The sequence below is a fragment of the Penicillium canescens genome, assembly GCF_028828765.1.
Source record: "Penicillium canescens strain IBT 15451 chromosome Unknown utg000004l_segment0_segment0, whole genome shotgun sequence".
Classification (NCBI taxonomy): Eukaryota; Fungi; Ascomycota; class Eurotiomycetes; order Eurotiales; family Aspergillaceae; genus Penicillium; species Penicillium canescens.
In genome coordinates this window covers 413,269-434,296 of record NW_026703966.1, presented here as the reverse complement: position 1 = coordinate 434,296, position 21,028 = coordinate 413,269, and the positions used below count along the sequence as shown (strand labels likewise).

Here is a 21,028-nt window from a genome sequence, read left to right as displayed (position 1 = left end):
GAGATCCTCTCTTCTTTCCCTTGCGACAAGAATTAAACTTTCGATGTCTACTCATGGCGCTTGTCCCATTCTTTTTATACTGTGGGTGATCAAGCAAAGTAAGACAGGCTTGGCAGAAGACTCGTGGGCGCCCAGAATCGATATCGGCTACTTGGTCAAAGTGTCTCCAAACGTCGGCGTGGCGCGAATCTGTGGACCATTTTATTTGGGACTGACCGTCCCCGTTCAGCTTCTGGTCGTACTCGGTCTTCTCCCACCATCCCAGAAATTCTCTCTCCAGGCCCGACTCGTACAAAATCCAGTTCGTTCTGCGATGAGGTCCAACACGTCTCAGCGACACTGGGGGTCTTCGAATGGTTAGGTCGTAGCTCTCGCGGGATCCAGTGAAAGGCTGTAGGTCATCTTAGCATATCTGCGAGAGACTCGCGACGATCAAGGACACGAAGAGGGGATTGTTCTCATGCAGAAGATTGAATATCTGAGTCTAAGAACACATCAGACGATGGCTCAATGGAGAGCATAGGGCTGAAACTCCGATGTATTGACCGCGACGAAGAGGAAGAAGCAGATGCCATTGTAATGGTTCGTGTCATCAGAGTTGAAAGTTGAACGAGCTCTTCAGAACACCCCGAACGTAAATTTCGTTTGGTTCGCGTTGTGCGTTTAGATCTATCTATTTACGAGTCGCGTCAACCCGCGGGTACCCAAAACCCAACCCAACCCAAAAACCCCGCGCGACGTTGGGAGGACGGTGAGAACATTACAAACGCCTTAACAAGTTCGCTAAATTGAAATTTGAGGTCTAGATATAGTGCAATAAGCTGAGAATTCATTTAATACTCATAATCTCATCGATATGGCCATGGGCCCCATGTGGTGCATATGGAGCGCGGTGATGGAACCCGAGATATGCTCAGATATATATTTTTGATCTAAGAGAAAGTACCAACCAAACGTAACACCCATGCAAAATGATGACAGAAATAAAATACCAAAATTACGCTAGGTGACTAATCAGATTTATTCACGATTTATCCCCATATTTGGGTATTTTGGGTTACCCAAGGGTACCCGCCAAGAACCCACGGGCGGGTTTATGAAGACTAAAACCCTCGGTGGGTTACCCGTGGGCGGGTAAAGAAATTGAAAACCCGACCCAAACCCGCGCTTGGCGAGGTCTAGCTGCTACCACGGCATATCACGTGCCTATTCAGGTGACCTCATGGTACATAGGGAGGCTATGTATGATGATGTTGTAGTTGAAGGATAAGCGGTGCGACCACGCTATCATGACAGCATCGTGCAGCGATGGTCGTATGGGTCCCACTATGAGGACGCAGAGACCCAATGAATACTGTAATATCCAGAAAGTGACGACCTTGTTCCCGCTAATTTAGCGAGCTGAAAGATCGATGCAAATTTTTCAGCTTGCAGATCTTTCAGCTTGCAGACTTTCAGCTTGCAAGAACCAGTGGGTCCATGAATCGCAGCCACGCTGGAGTAGCTGGGTCCGGTCGGATCGCTTCCTCGGAACACCGTGGTTCATCTCTATCTTCCCGCTTGCGGCCCGTCATACTACACGAAACCATGGTTGAAATCATACTCAGCCTTGATTGATGGTACGGAAACGGAATATAGATGGCAAAATGGTCGTTTGTATCACTAGAGTGTGAAGCTGTGGATTGTATAAATTTCTAGCGAGCTAGGCGGCATAGTATTTGCCGTCTAGTCTACAGTACAGTACTCACGCCATCCTCATCTTGGGTTTCTGCATGTAACTGAACCGATTCAGCCAGCCACACTGCAAGGCTTGGGTCAATAATATACATAAGACCCTAGTACCTATATAATCCACACATGCCACACCGCTATAGATCGACTCAAACCCTTCATAATGCTTAGCGCTTAGAAAGTTTACTCTTAACTGCATAAAAGATTGGGCCTTTCGTTCTCTAGACATGACCCTAACGACTCCTTCTAGGGGATCATCTATTGGATAGAAAGAGGGGGTTTGACCAGTAGGTGTTCGGTATGGGTATACCATGGGGGTTCACTTATGGGTCAAGATCGGCAACCCCTCACTTAGTGTGCCCCAAGGTAGTCCATTAATGAAGCCCCTATGACATGGTAGATATACTATTTAGTATTTACGAGATTGTAGAGTGAATTCAGCCCTGAGTGGATATGACTGCTTGTTTAGAACCGTTTCGTTTTGAATATGAACCTTAGGCAGCGTTTTCCTGAGTTTGGTGTCGTGATCTCTAGATAGGCAGCTTGCTAGATAGTTAGAGATAACGTATTCTACCAACCAGTGATCACTTACGAGTGGAGTACTGTATAGTTAGATTGTCTTCACCGCACACAACATCTTCAGGTGACCCCACCAAACCTCCACCGGACAGCCTAAAAATGAATTCCTGCACTTTACCCCTTTCACATCATACTCACCCATTATGTCTAGTGACAGTATAAATCGCCCTCCAAATCAACCTATACTTTTAAGCTTCCCGAGCATCGATAATCTTGTCCCAAAGTTAAGGCGCTACGTCCTTAAGCGCCAAAAGGAAACCTTAGATAAGCAGGGCCGTTTCGTAGTCGCTGTATCCGGTGGCTCTTATCTTAGCATGCTGTCTCGCGCTCTTCTCGAGCCTAGAAACGACGGTACCCCTAAGGACACTCCGCAGTTCGCCAAGTGGCACATCTACTTTGCCGATAAGCGAGTCGTGCCGCTCGGCCATAATAACAGCAACTACAAGCAACTAAAGGACTAGTTGTTAGACAAGATCCCTACAGAGCTTAGAGCTCCGAATGTCTATGCTATCGATGCCGACCTTGTCAACGAGGAAGATAAGCTGGTCGAGCACTACGAGAAGTCCGTGATAGAGAGATTAACTTAGAAAGACTCTGCTAGGTTCCCTATCTTTGACCTGATCCTCCTGGGCTGCGGCTATAATAGCCACACCTACGGCCTGTTCCCCGACCATGAAGTCTTGACCGAGGAGGATAGATAGGTGAGCCTAGTGTCTGATTTGCCCCTAACCTCTACACAAGTGTATCACTCTCACTTTCCCCGTGCTCAACCATGCATAGAACATTGTCGTTGTGGCAACTGGCGCCAAGAAGAAGGATACTATAAAGGCTATTTTCGACTCGCCGCACTGCGATCTGCCAGCTGTTCGGGCGAGACCTTACTATCCTGGCATTGTTACCTGGTTCACCGACCACTCCGCTGTAGAAGGTGTTGCCTTTCCTCGCACCGACGTTCCATAACTATGACTTCAGCCTAGTTTATGTCAAACGCAAAGCTGCGATACGTCAATTTGAGAGCCTGAAAACTTTTTTGGACAGTATTGGGGGAGATATCTCCATGTGCTTCTCTGTAAGCCCACACAGAGATTCACATCTTTGTGAACCCTATATAAGTGACTGCCAATGGTGCCTACCGAGGGGCATCATTTGAGTTGTAGTTGGTGAGTGGCTTTCTATCATATCATGAATGAAGCGCAACATCGATGGGGATAGTCTGGGTGTCATATTTATTAAACGTGAGTTCCTCTCATCGTCTAAAGATTATTGCTGCCTGAGGCTCCATTCTGTGCTTCTGCATTAAAGATTTTTCTTTGTGAAGGACTTTATCTTTTAGGATGGCCGAGCTAGCTATTCCACGGCCTGGACATAGCATAGAGTCTTGTTGATATCCATGCTTTGTGGGCACCATATGTCCCTCGACCTTGAGAATCCCCGAATACCACGAATTATGAGAGTCATGGCTGATCGGGAAAGGACTGGATGGAAGTATTCTCCAGGGAAGGCCTTCGCTGACCGGCTTCAGTGGAGCACGCCACTGCCTTCAGGAATTCAGCAGTGACATGGGTGGAAAGGATAGTTTCGCAATACTGAGCGATCGAAGGGGACGTCTTATGATGAACTTTCCCAAAATGATCAATATAGATGAGAGCAAAATACTAAGCGGAGGTGTAACCCTGGGGGATCTGGCTCGCCATGCTTGCTGACTTTGTTAATTCGCCTTGCTAAAGGTTCAGAGGAGTTGAGGCCTCTTCGAACAATACATACACGAAGGTTCGTAGAATACATTTGAGTTCCAGCCGGAAAGATGGGGACGAAGAGACTTCGCTGAAATGCTCATGATAGTAAATATTCTGGGTATTCGAAGGGAACACCTGACTTGTTAATACCCACGCGGAAAAACTTTAGTACGAAAAGAAGGACTCATGATGGATCAACTCCCCCTTTTAACACGCCTGTGGAATGTGCAGAGAACGCCGATCCTGACAACTATAGTGACCTCTTTAAGTTTCTTATTACGATAATGATAGGTTATCACCAAGACCGGCTGTCAGGTAGGATAATGAAAAGAACTGCTGTCCTAAGTCTAGCTTACGTACGTTGGCCAGCGGTCCAAATATGGTTCAGTCGTAGTAAACCTTCAAGTAGCTATCTGCTGGAGAATAAAGATCTCAGAATCGGGAGTCATTTCACTGGAACACAAGCCTCCAAAGTTTGATATGCGAGGCCTGGAGCAATCGAAAAGCCACGCCGGCACAAGGGATCGGGGACGCGGGGTGTCCGCTACCAGAAATTGGAATTACAGTATTTTTGGCAGTCGGCAAAAGGTACAAAGATCAGCAGCTGGAAACCGACTTAGCCAAATGTAGCTTTAGCGTAATCCAGGGAGCGCGCTAGGAAGAAAGAGCGAAGCTGTCCGGTAAGAAATTTGATTTCGAGTTTCAGTGTAATAAACGCGCCTCCCGCTATTACGATAATCCGGTTATTTATAATACTCTGTCAAAACCAAGGAGGCTGACACGACCGTCAAAAGTAGTTTAGCGTTTCTTGGCACTTAGGGTTCGGGGAATAATGGAAGAGTATAGGTGGTGACACCAATTTCCGGAAATACTGTATCGTTAATCGCACGCTAGTCATATCACATTCTGGGAACACAAAAAGACAAACGTATACAGTAGTTTGTCAGGCGTGAAGGTGTTTTTTTGACCTGGAAGCGAACACAGAAACAACGTCTTTTCGCAATATGCAAACGACATGTGGGCAATGACCCGTAGAGCTGTCTCATGTACTTAGCTCGCAGTGTGTTGCTGATCTGACGCAGATGGGCGCTTGTTCTCTAACTGCGATTTTATTGCCTGATATGTGCTCTCGCGCGTGACAGCAAAGAGCAGAGTGGGCGTGCTTTGCCCCATATGACTTTCACGTTGGCCAGCAATCGGCCGTCTCATTCCTAAGCACTGAGATGTAGCGCAGTTACCACAAATCACACGAGTGACTCCGCAGACCAAGGGCAGTTTCTCGCTCCAGATTATTACCGCAAGCCCCTAGTCCAAATCATGTCGCCTTCCCAGGGTCCAGCATCGTCGTAAGGTAGTTGGAGATTGCCTATGATAGTTACTATCAGAACGGGAAAGGATGGGCCAGCGTAGTACGAAGCCGACCCACTTTTTGCCAATCGTCTCCCACGCTGGATAACCCGAATCCATCGCCGATGTCCTATCCTTTCTCAAATTCCAAACCTGGACTTGCGGTTTGCTTTCTCCCCTTGTACAATTGCTTTTGCACTCCACACGCGCATGTGCGTTTTCACGCCTGTAGCAGACACCCCGAATGTTAACCTGCCCAATCCACCCAGCCCCCAATACTTTCACAAAACATACGCCGCCTGTGGATTTTAGTATGTTCTCAGCCCGTTCGTTCGCATGGCCGACTCACATAAACAGTCCTGTCCGAGGAATAACCTCCTGTGATGTTCACAAACACACCTCACCCAGCAAACAGCTTCCCCCGAGCCGATTTCAAAGCTCCTGGGCAAGAATGCTTGCGGACTCACATGACTGTGCAACATTTGCATACATCACGATGGAATGTTTTGAGACAACGGATATCAAGTGCAGACGCCTTGATCCTGGTCCTGTTTATCCAAACCATATTCTTTTGCTTGAAACAGCTGTCGTATGCCCCACGCAGACCTCCCAAGCATGGAATTTAAAAAATGGAGAAGTTTATTTCTTCTCTAAGCTGGACAGCATATTCTGGGTCAAGGTCGAGAGAGAGCACGCAGCCCAGACGTCAAGTCTTGTTGAGTTGGCAGCCATTATGTCGATTCCTCACGATATAAAGCGGAGGCTCTACGTCAGTGAAAGAAAGAAGCAACGATCACGCCTAAGGGAGAGCTCCACGCCATTAATACAAGGGAAGGTAGTTTCGGTATTCTCGGTGCGGAAAATTTCGTAATTCACATCACTATGACAACTCACGCAAATTAACTCCGATTATCTTTCACGTTTTATTGCAGCCAAACAAAACCCAGTCGAAATAGAAGCTAGTATTGCTTTTTATCATTTTGTGATGCTTGAATAACATGTTTATTCAACCTAACAGTTGCATATGATGACTGCAAGTGGTTGTGAATTGAACCTAGCTACATCAACCTGGCAAGCTGGTCTGCAGTCAGTAAATCATATATCCCGGATCAATATTAGAGTAGAAAATGGATCTAAGATGCTGTAAAGCGGCTCTTCGATACGTTAAGAGGATAGATAACCGCTCACTGACAAACTCTTTCTAGTCCCCACCGCCAAGGCCTTAGCGTAGATCATTTATTGAGCGGATCGGATTAAACTAAGGAGCGCAGTAAAATGCGCCGCGTATGATACAGCAATATGCGACGTACAGGATGACACTATGCGTATGAAAAGAAAGCCCATGGTATTCCACGGAATTCTATGGTGGATCTCTGCAAATCATGTTGAGAAGGCCATCTACCGCCAAGTAACTTGATGATCTGCTGGGAGACCTCTTTTCTTCTCCTCCTTTTGTTCACCGTAATTATTATGGCTAACGAGAGAACTGGGCCTCATTTGCATGGGCTTACAATGGTGAGTGATTATTACTTACGGCTTACGCCATCAGGAGCCGTTGAAGGTGTTGTTCGTCTGCACGCAATCGACAGCTGGCCAGGATGGTCGTTTGCCGATGATACAGCTCGTTGAGTTCTGCGGGCCAAAGACACACCCTCAAGAGTGATGACAAGCACTGCTGGACAGGAGGAGGAAGGAGACATGTCTCCTAACAGATCATCAATTACTTGACGCCAGGTGATCCTCCTCAAGTGCCACCTAGGAGAACTGCCTCGTGACGTCACCAACCTCTCCTGGACTATCATTCTAAGAGATTAGAAAATGCAAAGTATAGATTTGTTGGATACTTTCCCCCTGACCAGTTGTGACATTGCTTTTTTTCAGTGAAGGTAGAGAAGCTGTATCCTGAAAACTACTAGGAATACATCGGAATAAAGTGAGTATTTCCTATGACGTGGGCACTACTTTACATCTGCAATGTTTAAGGCATTTAACCTCTCTTCAAGTTGCCGCGTCCTACTGTGATGTGGACCTAGGGCCCCCTTGTAGCCTGCCAGGGCTCGCTGGTACATCTCCTCGGCCTCGTTCAGCTTCCCCTGATCGGAGTAGAGAAGACCAAGGTTGCTGACAGTATCAAGGGTGAAGGTATGATCTGGACCTAGGGCCTTCTCTCTGCCTACCAGGGCTCGCTGGTACATCTCCTCTGCCTCCTCCAGATTTTCCAGATAAGAGTAGAGATTCCCAAGGTTGTTGACTGTACTGAGAGTGGATATATGATCTGGACCGTGGGCATTTTGATAGCCCGCCAGAGCCCGCTGGTACATCTCTTCTGCCTCATATAGCTTCCCCTGATCAAAGTAGAGATTCCCAAGGTTGGTCACCGTATTGAGAGTGGACATATGTTGAGGACTTAAGGCTTTCTCCTTGCCTGACAGTGATCGCAGGTACATCCCCTCTGCTTCCTCCAGCTTCCCCTGACCTTTGTAGAGAAGACCAAGGTTGTGGACTGTATTGAGAGTGGAGGTATGATCTGGGCCGTGGGCATTTTCATAGCCTGCCAGGGCTCGCTGGTACATCTCCTCGGCCTCGTTTAACTTCCCCTGATCAGAGTAGAGAAGACCAAGATTATTGACAGTATCAAGGACGAACGTATGATCTTGACCTAGGGCCTTCTCCCTGCCTACCAGAGCTCGCTGGTACATCTCCTCTGCCTCCTCCAGATTTCCCAGATAATAGTAGAGATTCCCAAGGTTGTTGACTGCACTGAGAGTGGATATATGATCTGGACCGTGGGAATTTTGATAGCCTGCCAGGGCTCGCTGGTACATCTCTTCTGCCTCGTTTAGCCTCCCTGATTAAAGTAGAGAAGACCAAGGTTGTGAACTGTATCAAGAGTGGAGTTATGATCTGGACCAAGGGTTTTCTCCTTGCCTGCCAGGGCTCGCTCGTACATCTCCTCTGCCGACTTCAGCATCCCCTGATCGTTGTAGAGGTTTCCTAAACCATGGAATGCTCCCCATACCGCGATATTGGTACCTGACCAATCTTTATTACGGACATGGTTCGCGTGTGGAATAAGCCGTCGTTGAAGCTTGGAATAATTCCTGACGCTTGAAAGAGGTACAGTGTACCCAACGGATACCAGTGCCAGTTCATCGAGCTGAATTAAATTCACACTTTTTTCTGTGCCAGCAACGTGAACGCACCAGTCTTGCACTACTGGGTGCATAGCATAGCCTCCCTCTTGTTCCTTAGTCTCAAGCAGGGAGAACCCAATGAGAGACTTCACGACGATTTTGAACGCTAGTCCACTTGATACTGTCCTTTCGAGCCAAATCGGGACATTCGAGCTATGACAACTGCGTTTTATTAATTCATACCAGATATCTCGATTGTCAAAACGAGCAAGTAGCAGAAGCAGCGCCGCTGCGTTTGCGTCCCGCTTCTGGATCTCACGATATGAGATCATCCATGTTTGTAGCATGTTACCTTGCTGGTACTGATGCTCAGGGTTTGAATGCAGCTGCAGGTCGGACCAAGATTCTTGGTAATACTGCAAGTACTCAGTGATAGTGGTTCCAGTTTCACGCATAAATGCCCCGGCGATGATGATTGCCAATGGAAGTCCATCTAAACGATTCGCAAGAGTAAGGGTATCTACTCGTGTAAGTATAATCAATAAGATCCGTGGATTAATGGTCTTGGTACCTGAATTGCTCTCAAGCTCCTTAGCTGTATCCTTCACCAATAGACGACTGCTTTGTAAGAGTAGTTGGATTGCATCCTTAGAGTTAAGCCTGCCGATATAAAAAGACTTCCCCAGCTCAGTCAACCTTTGGAGCCGAGATGTAATAAGAATAGAGCCATGATCGGTAGCAGGGAAGAATGCCCTGATATTGTATGAATCACCAGCAGCGCTATTTACCGGAGAGTACTGATCGATGTTGTCAAGGATGATTAGCCATCGCGAGTTTCCCTCTAATGCTAGCCATTGCAGTACATTCCTAGCACGTTGCTCCATCTCCTCGTCATTGATCGTGTTCGTATTTTGTGACTGTCCTGGTAATCGGGGAAAGATAGAACTCAAAGATTGCAACAGCGTGCCTCGATCCTTGCCACTCAGCCAAAAGATGGCAGTGAAATTGTTTTTGTGGTCCCGTGCGAAGCGAATCGCTAGTTGCGTCTTTCCTATTCCCCCAAGCCCATGAAGAATCGCAACTTTTCGTGACTGTGAACTTGTCGGCCGTAAATACTGCCATAGCTTGTCTAGTTCGTCTTGCCGTCCAAAGAAATTTTCAATTACCGGCACAGCGGTAAGGTCTAACGGTACAGCAAAGCGGTGAACTATATATACCAAAGACCATTCAGCGATGAATTCGAAAAATTAGCAACAGCATGACTAGCTCACGGTCTTCGTACCTGACTGCCATCGAAGGGTATGTTCCTGTACATTTCAGCAAGGAACACGCTGGCCGGCAGTAATGCACATACCTGCATAACAGTGGCAAAATCTGGTCCAGTGTTGTCTGCAAACATCAGTTAGACGTTTTTATTCACTATGCAAAGTCCTCGAGATACACACTCTCTTTGAGTCTCATGTTCTGAATGCAGTCCCGCACCCGGAACTTCTGTGCCATGTGCGTGAGGTATCCCTCCGTCGCCGCCTCTATCACTCCCTTCTTCTTGTACTCCTCAAGCCCAATCTCCTGCAGCCCCTGCTCGACATTAAACCGGAAGTACCGTTTTTCATCGAAATGTCTTGCCCATCTCGCTATGAATTTCCTCTCTGTGTTCTCCGTCTCGGTTGCAATCTGCACTAATGCCTGCCCGAGAAACTTAACTATACTGTCCGTGAACGACTTCTTGTCTGGGTTCCCTGTTCCGATCGAGATGAAGCACTTGACCAGCGGCTTCAGGTCTCCCGTCTCAGAACACCATATGTTTGACGCCTCGCCCTCCACCTCGTCCACTGGATTGTTCGCGCCTAGTCCGCCATCAGCAAATGAGCGGTCTCCAATACTGACGGGTTTAAAGAAGGTTGTGGCGGCACATGTCGCCAGGGCGGCTTGGCATATTGTCGTACGGATATTTGGCTCGTGAGAGAGGCTGTAGCTTCGGAGACGCACAATGTCCTTTGTGTGGCGGTCGGCGGTGCAAACGAAGCTGGCTATGTTAGATATATCACATTGATTAGCAATGTACTTACGTTTTGCATCCGCGATCAATGCCGTCATTAAACAGGTTCTGCTCAGATACACCGCTGCGTTCGACCACCTTCCGGATCGCGCTCTCCAGCTTCGCCGAGTCGAATCGGGCCTTGATATCACCCTTGAAGTTGACAGGGATTAAGCTTAGCTTCTCGCCGAATACCGCAGCAGCAAGATCGCTGTATGCGTCAATACACTCGTCAATATCCATCTCGAGCCGGCCTAACATGATCGCGATGAGGCTTGCTGATAGTTAGCGCGTCGGATTAACGATGGCAAGCCCACTCACCCACCAGTGCTTGTGCCCCCGATAAGGTCGAACACATTGCACGGCTTCACCGGAGGGAGCTTCATCTGCTCCCGCGCATGGTTTAGTCGGTCCATGATGCTCTTCAGGATGTAGAGTGACGAGAGGCCTCGCACGCCGCCGCCATCCAGGGACAGCAGGCATAGGCCAGTTGTGTCAAGCGGGTTCGGCTCGCCGCCGTGTTTGAGTGTAGTTTCATGCTCCATGGTGGTTGCAGCATTCGGCGTTGTGCTCACCTTCACAACATTGTCACAAGGTAATGATGCGTTGAGCAGCGTGAGCGTCAACAGTGAGCCCTAGTAATGTAACGACTAGCCTGTGAATTTTTGGGGAACATGGGAGAAAGAAAGATATTGTGAAGCACTGGTTGTGGGATACGTCAGGAGAAGGCGGGGTTAAGGTGAGGCTGAATACAGGCCTCTAGGCTTCCAGTCAGAATTCGTTGTACTTTTATTATACCATAGAGGAACCAGTGGTACCCGTGACTTCCGCCCACCCACATCACGGTACGCTATCTTGCTGGCCTCGCCCTACCAAATTCAAAGCAAGAATGGATCACACTCAAGCCGGCCCGGTCCGCTCCTAGCGTCCACCAAGCGGCTTACACAGTAACAGCTTGAATGCAGATGACTCTGAGACGTCGAGATCTACTGTACTGTACAGTGTATTACTTTACGTGATAAATTGTGAGAATCCCATAGAATTGGGTAGAATGTATTAGTGCCAGATGATGTCATTCAGCTTGGATCCATTGTCGGCCCGTCCTACCCAGGGGCCAGCCCACTGCAGTACCTAGAGTTGGTCCACGTAGCACAATCATTCAGACAACCACTCCACTGTATCGGCAACATGGCACCAAACCTCAAAACCCCACATCTCGAGCATATTCATCATATGATCCAAAGTAACTCACTAACGACGTCTCAGATGGCCTATGCCGCCGGCTGCTGGCGTCTGGCTCCCTTGATAAAACGCTGCGGTTCTGGGACACGGCTACGGGCAGCCTACAGCAGACCCTGATGGGCCATTCCGGATCGGTTCACTCGGTGGCCTTCTCGCCTGACGGCCGGCTGCTGGCGTCTGGCTCCGGTGATAACACAGTGCGGCTCTGGGACCCGGTGACGGACGCGCCGCACCAGGCTCTCGAGGGCCATTCCGGTTGGGTTCGGTCGGTAGCCTTCTCGCCGGACGGCCGGTTGCTGGCGTCCGGTTCATATGATTATACTGTGCGGCTCTGGGACACAGCTACGGGCGGCCTACAGCAGATCCTCGAAGGCCATTCGGAATCGGTTCACTCGGTGGCCTTCTTGCCTGACGGCCGGCTGTTGGCGTCTGGCTCCAATGATAAGACCGTGCGGCTCTGGGACTCGGCGACGGGAGCACTGCACCAGGCCTGGAGTCTCAAAGGACTTACTACAACCCTTACATTCTCCACGGACGGTTCATACCTAAAGACAGACTTGGGCTCCCTCCACGTTCAGTCTAGGGGTGACAATCATACTCCTGGTCCACCTTATGTCAATCTGGCAATCTACATCGAGCAAGGGAAATGGATAATATTGAACGGCGAAAAGGTTCTATGGCTTCCTGCAGAGTCTCGGTCTACGTGTTCTGCCACTAATGGTACTGTAGCAGCATCTCTCTTACCCAGAAAAAATGCCGTGGTGATCGCTCAGCTCTCAAGCGTTCTATCCCAATCCTGAACCGCAAAATGCACGATCTTATCTCGAGGTGTGGCACTCGATACTGTTGTATTCAAGACCAACCAGCATCCCCGTTATGATGGACATTGATGTGCTCATTGACTAGATCTGTCATCTTCACCTCAGCCAGGCTAGTACCCAGTTGCGTAACGCTTCGTGGGAGCTGTAAGTCTTACTGCTTTGTGAACCGCTAAATGATGATGCAGTTACCTACACGAAACACGGCTTGTTGCCCGATGGTTAGATAGAGGTCGTCGATGATACTGTCGGCTTAGACCGGGACAAGGATCTCGAGTGATTGGCCCTCTTTTCTTATTGATGGCATTTTTGGAATCTGTAGCAGGTTGTGATTCATTGTTTTAGTGTGTACTTCAAAGGAATATCACCAGATGCTAGCGTCTCTTCAGTCCTGCTTGGACTATCTGTCATTATCGTGGAGGCTCACTGAAAACAAACACAGTCAGAGCCATTTCACACATCGCGTCCTCACGGCCAGGGCTTTCTTATCTAGAAGAGAATAGTTTGTGGATGATTGTCCGACGTTTGAAACAGTTCTGGTTCTTGCATCTAACAGTCCACTCCGTGCCACGCAAGATGTCTAATCAACCGGATATATGTGTCTGCTAGGATAGTAAGGGCGTCTTCCATAAAGAATTGTCATCATATAAGGTAAGGTTTCATCAATATGTTTTGTCCAAGCTCGATCTCGTCAAACATTTCGTTTCGCCATCAGAACACTCTGTCCATGGCAGTAGTCGCAATTGTGGCCATTGTGAATGGTGTGATTGCAAAGTCAAGCGCGAATAAGTAGCGTCGTTCCCGATCACTCCGGGATTAGCTTGGCAGCCGATGGCCGAGACTGTCCAATCTAACCTTTACTGACTGATCTCTCTGACCGCCGAGCCACCTCGTACATCTCCTTCGAGCTCATCAGGCCCATTTTGAGTCGGGTATTACTCTATGGTCTAATCTTCGGTTTCTAGGAAGTTAGGAGTAATTTTGCCAACGGATTATCCAGGTTGCCATTGTCTCAGTCGGTTAGTTCCGAGGGTACGAATTTCGGACTGTCCCTTCTCTGTGCCACACCTTTGCCCAAGTGACGTCCCGCAGGCTGAATCGGTGTCAGACTGTGCAATCATTAAATTACCTTTTTCACAGTAGCTGCTGACTACGCACGAACATGTTTCGGACAAAACTCAACGTTCCAGCTAAAGCTATGGCCCTAAAAATTTCCGTGAGCAATGTCCTCTTCAAACCACTCCGGGCTGCTCACGAGCCCATTAACATTCTCGAATTCACTCATTTTTATCGCCATTAGCATTTCTTCGAGCGTTAATTTCCGTGGCGGCTTTCCCAAATCCTTGATAAGGCCCTTGTGCCGGCACCGGAGACAGCGAAGCTCCTCAATTTCCTCGGTGAGAGTGGGATGGGTATAGGCAGCGGGGGTTGCTTTGATACACAACCCTCGCACATGCAGCAATACGTGCAGTATTGCCCATATCGACACCTCTCTCGACATATAGCGCAGAGAACCTCCTCCCGCCCATCCACCTTGAAGAATTGGCCTGGTTGATACATCTTGTTGCGGCAGCCGCAATCGAGGCAAAATCGTCGGTCGCTCTCGATGTGGCCTTTACCGCGCCTGGCTCTCAGTTGCTTGTCGGCAAATGCATTTCTGGGTCGAAGTTTCATGCACATGTTGCAGGAGAAGAGCTGGTCATTTCTGGAAACATTAGTAACTGGAAGATTGGTTGATCGGCAGAGCAGATTTTGTTCTGCTAGGAAGCACTTGCTTTGGCCACAGCTCCATAGCAAGTAGAAACGATAGTTTCTGTTCCGCTGTCTTAGGTGGCTCCACAGGAACAATGGACCTGAAGATTTGGTTGGTGTGTAAGAGTGCAACAGATGAAGGATAGTCAAGAAATTTGATGATATGTAAATGAAGCTCAGTCGGTAAATCTAATACAGTAGTAGTACTGCTCATTGCGATTAGTTACAATTGCTGATTTGGAAGGATCGATGGTGGGAAAAATGAGACCCGGAATGGTCAGTACTGGTGAATTCGAAACCAGATTCCCCTCGTGACACCACAGGTTTTCATTCCTAGCGCCCCACCCCACTTGCACTAGGCCCGATTTGGTTAGCAAAAGTCCTACCAGCCTATTTCAGATGTATCTCGGGTACATTAGCAAAGTTACCGTAATTACTGCTCCGGGCGTTGGGTAGTGGGCCATACTGGGTTCGAATGCAGATTATCACTAGACAAGCGTAATATGTTTCTCATTTCGTGGATCCTTACTTGCTCGTAATTGCGTTTGGCTAGACGCATCCAAGTTATCACACAGCGTATACCACAAAAATATAGCAGAAATCCATTATCTATGTTGTCCGAATCAGGTACTCCTCCTTGGGATGTTTGGCCTATTTATTATCCAACGGATAGAATAGGACATCCTGTTGAAGCAGAATGACACCAATCTATTATTCCTATATTGAATCCATATCAGTCGCTTTCTTCGCAGTCGCTTCGATAGAAATGTCAGGGGTAAGAGGAAGTCGTCTTCGCCGGTTAGCCACCGCGGACAAACCTTGCGTATAGCTTCAAATTGACGAATATAGCCTTCTTACTGGCGAATCGGGCTCATAGCAATCGGAATTACTGCCAGTGGGTCATACCGGTGCACCAATAGGATATCAACAGGTCTGAATTGCTATGAAGCCCCTAACTGGCAATTTGGATAGGCTCAAATACATGACTAATCATCGGACCTACAGTATCTCCTTCGTCCGGTCTCCACAACTGCTACTGCTCGGACACAAGTTTAAATCCAGTGGGCATGACTTGACTTACGCATCTGGGCTAGACCTCCCGGCCCTTCAGACCATGTTTCCACAGAGTCAAGTAGGGGGTAACACCGTCCTCACGATAGCTCAGCAGGACAACCCTAGAAGTACCATCAGGTTAAGCACACCACACAAAGTATCCAGGATCCAAACATCACTTACATTCCCTCGGAGTTTTGACTCTCGCCTGTGTAGAAGACGTAGTCCTTGAAGTTACTAACGATCTTCTTGGTCAAAGCATCAGCTTTGGTCTTAAAATCCAGCCGTTCCTGGTCAGTAAAATGGGTTTTGCTTTTGACTTCATTTATGTAGCCTACACATATCTGTTAGCTAAAACTTAGGGAAAAGAGGTGGTGACGAGCGTGCATACCCCCGAGGTAATGACGGTAAGACTCCTTGTCAAAGCTAGTCGGTTGGAGCCTTTGAGAATAGATAATATCGAGGACGGTCTCGGTCTCCTCCTGGTCATTGTCACTATCGCCTGTTCGTAAATATTCATTAATTCTGACTATTTCGTTTATTTCGTGATGTTTGAAACCTAACCGGAAGCGCCGTGGTCTACGTCATAGCCGGCCTTGACCTCAATGTAATGGCAGTCAGCCTCGTAGGCGACACCATCTACCTCTTTGAGGTCGAATTTGTCTGTTATCATTTCATCACCGCTGATTATGTCCTGTTTTATTGGAAATCTATCAGTAAAGTAATGATCCTCAGAGGCGGCGTATAATAGACACTGGTAGGGTGGAAGAAATTCTCGAGAGACATGTATATAACACGGTAAACTCACTTCGTACACAATCATTATGGTGTTTTAGAAACGCAAGCGTCAACCTAGATGCCACAGAGAGAGAGAAGTGAAAAGGGCCGAAGAACAAAGGGGGAGTTTTTGGAGAAGCAGAAAAGTTCATGGCTGAAAGGGGTGGAGCGAAAGTGTGGGTAAATACAAATTCCGCTGGGCGTCAACTCACACCGTCGCATCCGAGGAGGCGTACATTTCGCGGTGGGTTTATTGAGTCTCTAGAGTCAATAATAGCCGCTCGAGCCTCTCCTACACTTTCTCTACTACGGCTCAGCAAGACCTGTGCGCTTTACCCGTTCTTCCCCATGGCAAGGTCGGAAGGAGCGTGGTTGAACCCCACATCTTCACCGAAGTCACAAATCGCTAACCTCATCTGGTATAGTATGCATAGGTTTAACCGTTCGTTCCTCCATGGGCCCGTAGAAGTTTTATTGGACAAGTGGATCAATTGCATTTGTCAAGTTCTGCAAAGTAATTATCTTACCACCGCTGATCGACGAAACAATCAACCTGCAGGTGGACCTCAATGATAATGTTAGCGTGGTACTTCCATCCCTACTTCATGTCTAATCCCACCATCAACCGCCTTCCATATTAGTACTAGACCGATACCACACATTTCAACCCCTTTCCTCTCTTCTAGAAATATCTCCTACCTACCTACCTACCAAGCTACCATGGAGAATAATGACCGAGCATCCAACCAAATCTCTCAGCAGCCCTCCGATCAGGCTCTTCGGATCCCTAGTCACGAATTCACCCGTGATTAACGCATCGCAGCGCGAACACTGCGCGCTCAGAGGTATACCTGATGAAACATGCTAATCACTCTTCAAACTCAATCCTGCACTAATACAACATTGGTTGTTTGAGCTAGTCGCCCGGCCCCTCCGACCGTCCTACGTCATTGATCCCGTCTGTTCATTGAGCTAGTCACATGCTTAGCACAGTAATTGTTATGGCTCGATACTAAGCGTGGCTAGCGCAATGAACAGATGACGATCAATGTCGTACGACGGTAGGAGGGGCGGGGCAACTAGCTCAAACAACTAAAGTAGTATTAGTCAAGACTGAGTTTGAAGAAAATGGTAAGCAATGGTTCATCAGAGTTATAATTTCCGGAACCAGCAGATCGAACCTAATTTCCAAGATGACAGGTTTCTATCACGGGCAAGGCGTCTTATATAACGCCACGCATACCTTAGCTAAGGATAGTGCGAATATGCTGCAGTCTACCACGGACAGACGCCGGCTGCAGCCTTCCTTGAACTCGTCGAATGTACTGGGGGTACCGCTCAGCCTGCTCATTTCCCCACATATTCTCCAGCAGCCAGAGGAGCCAGCTGAATATGACGACATATATGCAAAGATATCCACACAGCCAAGTGGGCCCTGCCGATCTATCCGTGAACACGTAGCAGTGCCCTTGTGTGATTCGTGTTAGTTCGCGCCCCCCACCTAGCGGTGAGGGTGCGCCGCAGTTTGCTGTTGGCATAGTCGCCGATTACCCTCCTAACCTACTGTTGACATTGAAATATACTCAACACGTTGCTTCAACGAATAGATGGACGTGTTTTTAGGGTGTAGATAAAACGCGTCGTTTCACAGTCCCTTCCAGTCTATAGCGCTACTTAGCCGTCCATCAAAGGTCCGCGAGATCCAAAGTTTGCTGCACGGCTCCAGCCAGACTCTTGGAGTTTCGGATAGATCTTAGTAACCTTTTGGAGCTCCTCGTCACTGCAGCGCATATCTTATCAAGGAGAGCGAATGTAGCGCGACGGTATCGTTCTGCTTCCTCCTGTTGATCTTGAATTTGATCACCAGCCTCGGCCTTGCCGCCAATTGCGGTTCGATCAATAAAAAAGTCAGAAAAGCAGGGGAAAAAATAGCGTAGTATGAAGCAATGAAGCAAGTCTACTTGGTGGTTGATCCATATTTGTTCTTATTCAGCGTGCATGAATGTTCTTGAACTCGGAACTTGACCGACAAGCAGCTCGAATGGAAGGAAGAGGGAGAGCGTGGCGCGGAGCCTCCACCACTCCCTGGTCACAAGCTAGAAGTGCTGGCAACTTGACTAGCTTGTTAACCACGGAGGTATAACGTAATCCTCAGTCCTGCCCGAACCTGTAATTACAGTAACTTTCCTGATGTACCAGAGATACATTTGAAATGGCTGGTGGGACTTTTTGCTGACCAAATCAGGCCTAGTGCAGGTGGAGTGGGGCGCTGGGAAAGAAAGCCTGTGTGTCAGGAGGGGAATCTGATTTAGATTTCTACATTACAAAAAGTACGAAATGTCATAAGAGGTATGTAGCTGCGCAAAAATATCTCTTGGGTCGCTTACTTTATGACCCCGCGTTGAGAATGGTGACGTAGATGGCTCTTAGAGGAGGGCTTTTAAGTCGAAGAGTCCAGCGTATTAACGATACGGATGAATGCCACCACCATCCTGGTAACTATCTGTAAAAAGTATGATAGTCCCCACGGCATGCACCCGAAACTCCTCTACCCCGTTTAGATTTCCGTCTTACTATGGTTTTATTATAGCAAAAGATACGTCTCCGTCAAGTCGCTTGAGTTTATCACAGATATGTTGGCAATTACTTGGTTTAAACCATGTTTTCTGCAATTTCGCAAGCACGAAGATGCATAATTTTGCTGGTCATCATACCATTAGCTAATTCGGTCAGTCTTAGTAGGAACTTTCTCGGTCTAACAGGCTGACCAATTACTTTATTGATTGGAGAAGGGCTAGGGCAAAGGCGAAGACAAGAAAGCTCTCGCAGGAAAAGCATTAAGCTGAACTTTACGGCTAAGTGCTCGCCGCTGCGATTGTGGTCTCCGTTTGGGTCCTCAAACTTTTTTTCATAGCACCAAACGCAAATAATTCACCCCTCTGATGATATCCTTCGAAGGACGTTCCCACATGGGCGTTATTGCAGAATAGTTATGTTTTAGCCCAAAAAGCACTAGTGATCGTGATTTCCGAAGTAGTGGTATATAGCATGCGGGTAGATGGAGTGCTGATAGATGGAGTACTAATAGACGGAGAGCTGGTATATGGAGAGCTGGTATGTAGAGTGCTGGTAGGTAGTTTACTCGTAGATGAGTAGGAGGAGGACTTCATTTTGTCCAATTCTTCTGTTGCAATGCACCAGCTACCAGCCTTTAATCCAGAATTGAGCATACAGGAAACATGATTTCCATTTTTATTGGAAAAAGTGACAAGTCCCGTGTGGTTCACCTGAATCCAGGCAGCAGGCGAACCGTCTTCTGTACCGCATACATTGACCTTGAGCACATTTAAACCGTGACGGTTGCCATTGACGACCTCGCTGAGCTCTAACAAATTGTTAACAGCGGTTAATATTTCAATGGAGGGTGCCTACCTGAACAATCAACTCCATCAAGAAGACCAAAAGACGCAGAGTAACCCGTGCAGCCATAATTATCGTTAGACCACATCAGACATTGCCCATCGTGATCTATGACCTCAAGAGTTCCGGCTTGGGAAATCCCTGCCTGAATAATGGCTAGAATTGCAATTAATAAAGAATGCATATTAGAAAGACTTTAAGGAACGACAGGCTGCCCTGACTTGGATGAACAGAATTAAAACACACTGCGCGGCTTTAAGTATGAGTTGTATGCACCAGAGTATACGTTGGCACACGGAGCATCGAAACTATTTTCTTGAGGGACAGCAGAAACATTTTAACCATGATATGAAGCCTCAGAGGCGATTAGATGAAATGCTAAGCAGTTTAGCCATTATATGTATTCTGCTACATTACATCCGTATTAATGAATAGCCTGACTTTGTTAGTTGTCGAAAGGGCTCATGGTAATAAAACGAAAGTGGTATTCCCGCAACAAACTTCAAGAGCAGGGCAGAAACTGAGGGTCAAATTAGCGCGACAACGCTTTTAGACCAGGCGGAATGTGAGGACCTAGAGAGAACCTCCTACCGCACAGATCGTAACCACCAGGCAGGCAGAGATATAGGTAATACTCAGCTAGATCCACCCCGTTTGTAAATTTTGGTCGTATGCTCCGGTATAAATGCGGATAATCAGTAGATCCGCGATGAGCTCGCAGCGGGGTAGTTTATCAGAGTTAGCCCAACAACTTTCTAGAAGAATAGTAAAATAACCACCGACAACCCCACTAACGATAGCGAAATGGCTACGATCATCCTATTCTCATGTGCGGAGCCGGGTTGCAACAAAGATAGTAGATACTCGTGCAGAAACTGCAAGCTGGTCTCGGTAAAACCTCACTGATTTGATATCACGGTCAACTTTATTAGCTGATTTATATGCCTAGACTCCCTTGGCTCTGGCTCGCCGCACAAATAACCTTATATTTTCCTAGCAGACTGTTGCTCCGTCACGGATCAGATATGAGTGTATCTCCAGTGACCGAACTGAGCCTGCGAGCTGGTCCTCTCCATAAATTCATTGCAACTGATACTGAACGCGTAGCAAGCCGCCTTTGTTCCCGGAAATTTAGTCATGACAACGGCACTGAACACCCGCGAATCGTTGTCGACATAATTTGGTGGCATATTTGGTAACCAAGAAAACCATGTCTCCGTGCTCGCCAGGTCCCTTGATTTCCCTAAAGAGCGTTACTGAGTCCGCGACCCTAAGGGAAGGCGGTACAATGCCCCAGCCAGTCATTGTTCTTGGCAAATATATGTGGTCGTGGCAAAATACGCCGTGAGTACGACTTTTCACAAGTCCGAGTTGCCCATTGTGTTTCTTGAGTTGCGTCTT

General features: G+C 47.7%; 6 protein-coding genes across 6 annotated transcripts; 2 read left to right on the top strand and 4 right to left on the bottom strand.

Annotated features, from left to right (window-relative positions):
* Positions 1–2,453: 2,453 nt before the first annotated feature.
* Positions 2,454–3,011, top strand: N7446_005550 (uncharacterized protein; the record flags this gene model as incomplete). Its single annotated transcript, XM_058514298.1, has 3 exons — positions 2,454–2,723; positions 2,772–2,872; positions 2,912–3,011. 3 exons carry the CDS (start codon positions 2,454–2,456, stop codon positions 3,009–3,011), a joined length of 471 nt encoding a protein of 156 aa, XP_058371476.1.
* A 4,340-nt stretch (positions 3,012–7,351) lies between these two features.
* On the bottom strand, positions 7,352–11,110 carry N7446_005549 (protein kinase subdomain-containing protein; the record flags this gene model as incomplete). The annotated part of the gene is made up of 7 exons (XM_058514297.1): positions 7,352–8,241; positions 8,304–9,734; positions 9,810–9,834; positions 9,882–9,916; positions 9,973–10,553; positions 10,597–10,839; positions 10,887–11,110. The coding sequence occupies 7 exons, from the start codon at positions 11,108–11,110 to the stop codon at positions 7,352–7,354; spliced, it is 3,429 nt and encodes a 1,142-aa protein (XP_058371475.1).
* A 643-nt stretch (positions 11,111–11,753) lies between these two features.
* On the top strand, positions 11,754–12,607 carry N7446_005548 (WD40 repeat domain-containing protein; the record flags this gene model as incomplete). The annotated part of the gene is made up of 2 exons (XM_058514296.1): positions 11,754–11,808; positions 11,832–12,607. The coding sequence occupies 2 exons, from the start codon at positions 11,754–11,756 to the stop codon at positions 12,605–12,607; spliced, it is 831 nt and encodes a 276-aa protein (XP_058371474.1).
* Positions 12,608–13,939: 1,332 nt separating this feature from the next.
* On the bottom strand, positions 13,940–14,566 carry N7446_005547 (F-box domain protein; the record flags this gene model as incomplete). The annotated part of the gene is made up of 2 exons (XM_058514295.1): positions 13,940–14,346; positions 14,431–14,566. Coding segments are annotated over 2 exons (543 nt in total), but the record flags the coding sequence as incomplete, so codon positions are not given.
* Positions 14,567–15,467: 901 nt separating this feature from the next.
* Positions 15,468–16,253, bottom strand: N7446_005546 (translationally-controlled tumor protein; the record flags this gene model as incomplete). Its single annotated transcript, XM_058514294.1, has 5 exons — positions 15,468–15,552; positions 15,614–15,764; positions 15,822–15,932; positions 15,995–16,124; positions 16,239–16,253. 5 exons carry the CDS (start codon positions 16,251–16,253, stop codon positions 15,468–15,470), a joined length of 492 nt encoding a protein of 163 aa, XP_058371472.1.
* A 2,944-nt stretch (positions 16,254–19,197) lies between these two features.
* N7446_005545 (uncharacterized protein) lies at positions 19,198–19,811 on the bottom strand (the record flags this gene model as incomplete). Its single annotated transcript, XM_058514293.1, has 2 exons — positions 19,198–19,592; positions 19,640–19,811. 2 exons carry the CDS (start codon positions 19,809–19,811, stop codon positions 19,198–19,200), a joined length of 567 nt encoding a protein of 188 aa, XP_058371471.1.
* Positions 19,812–21,028: the final 1,217 nt, after the last annotated feature.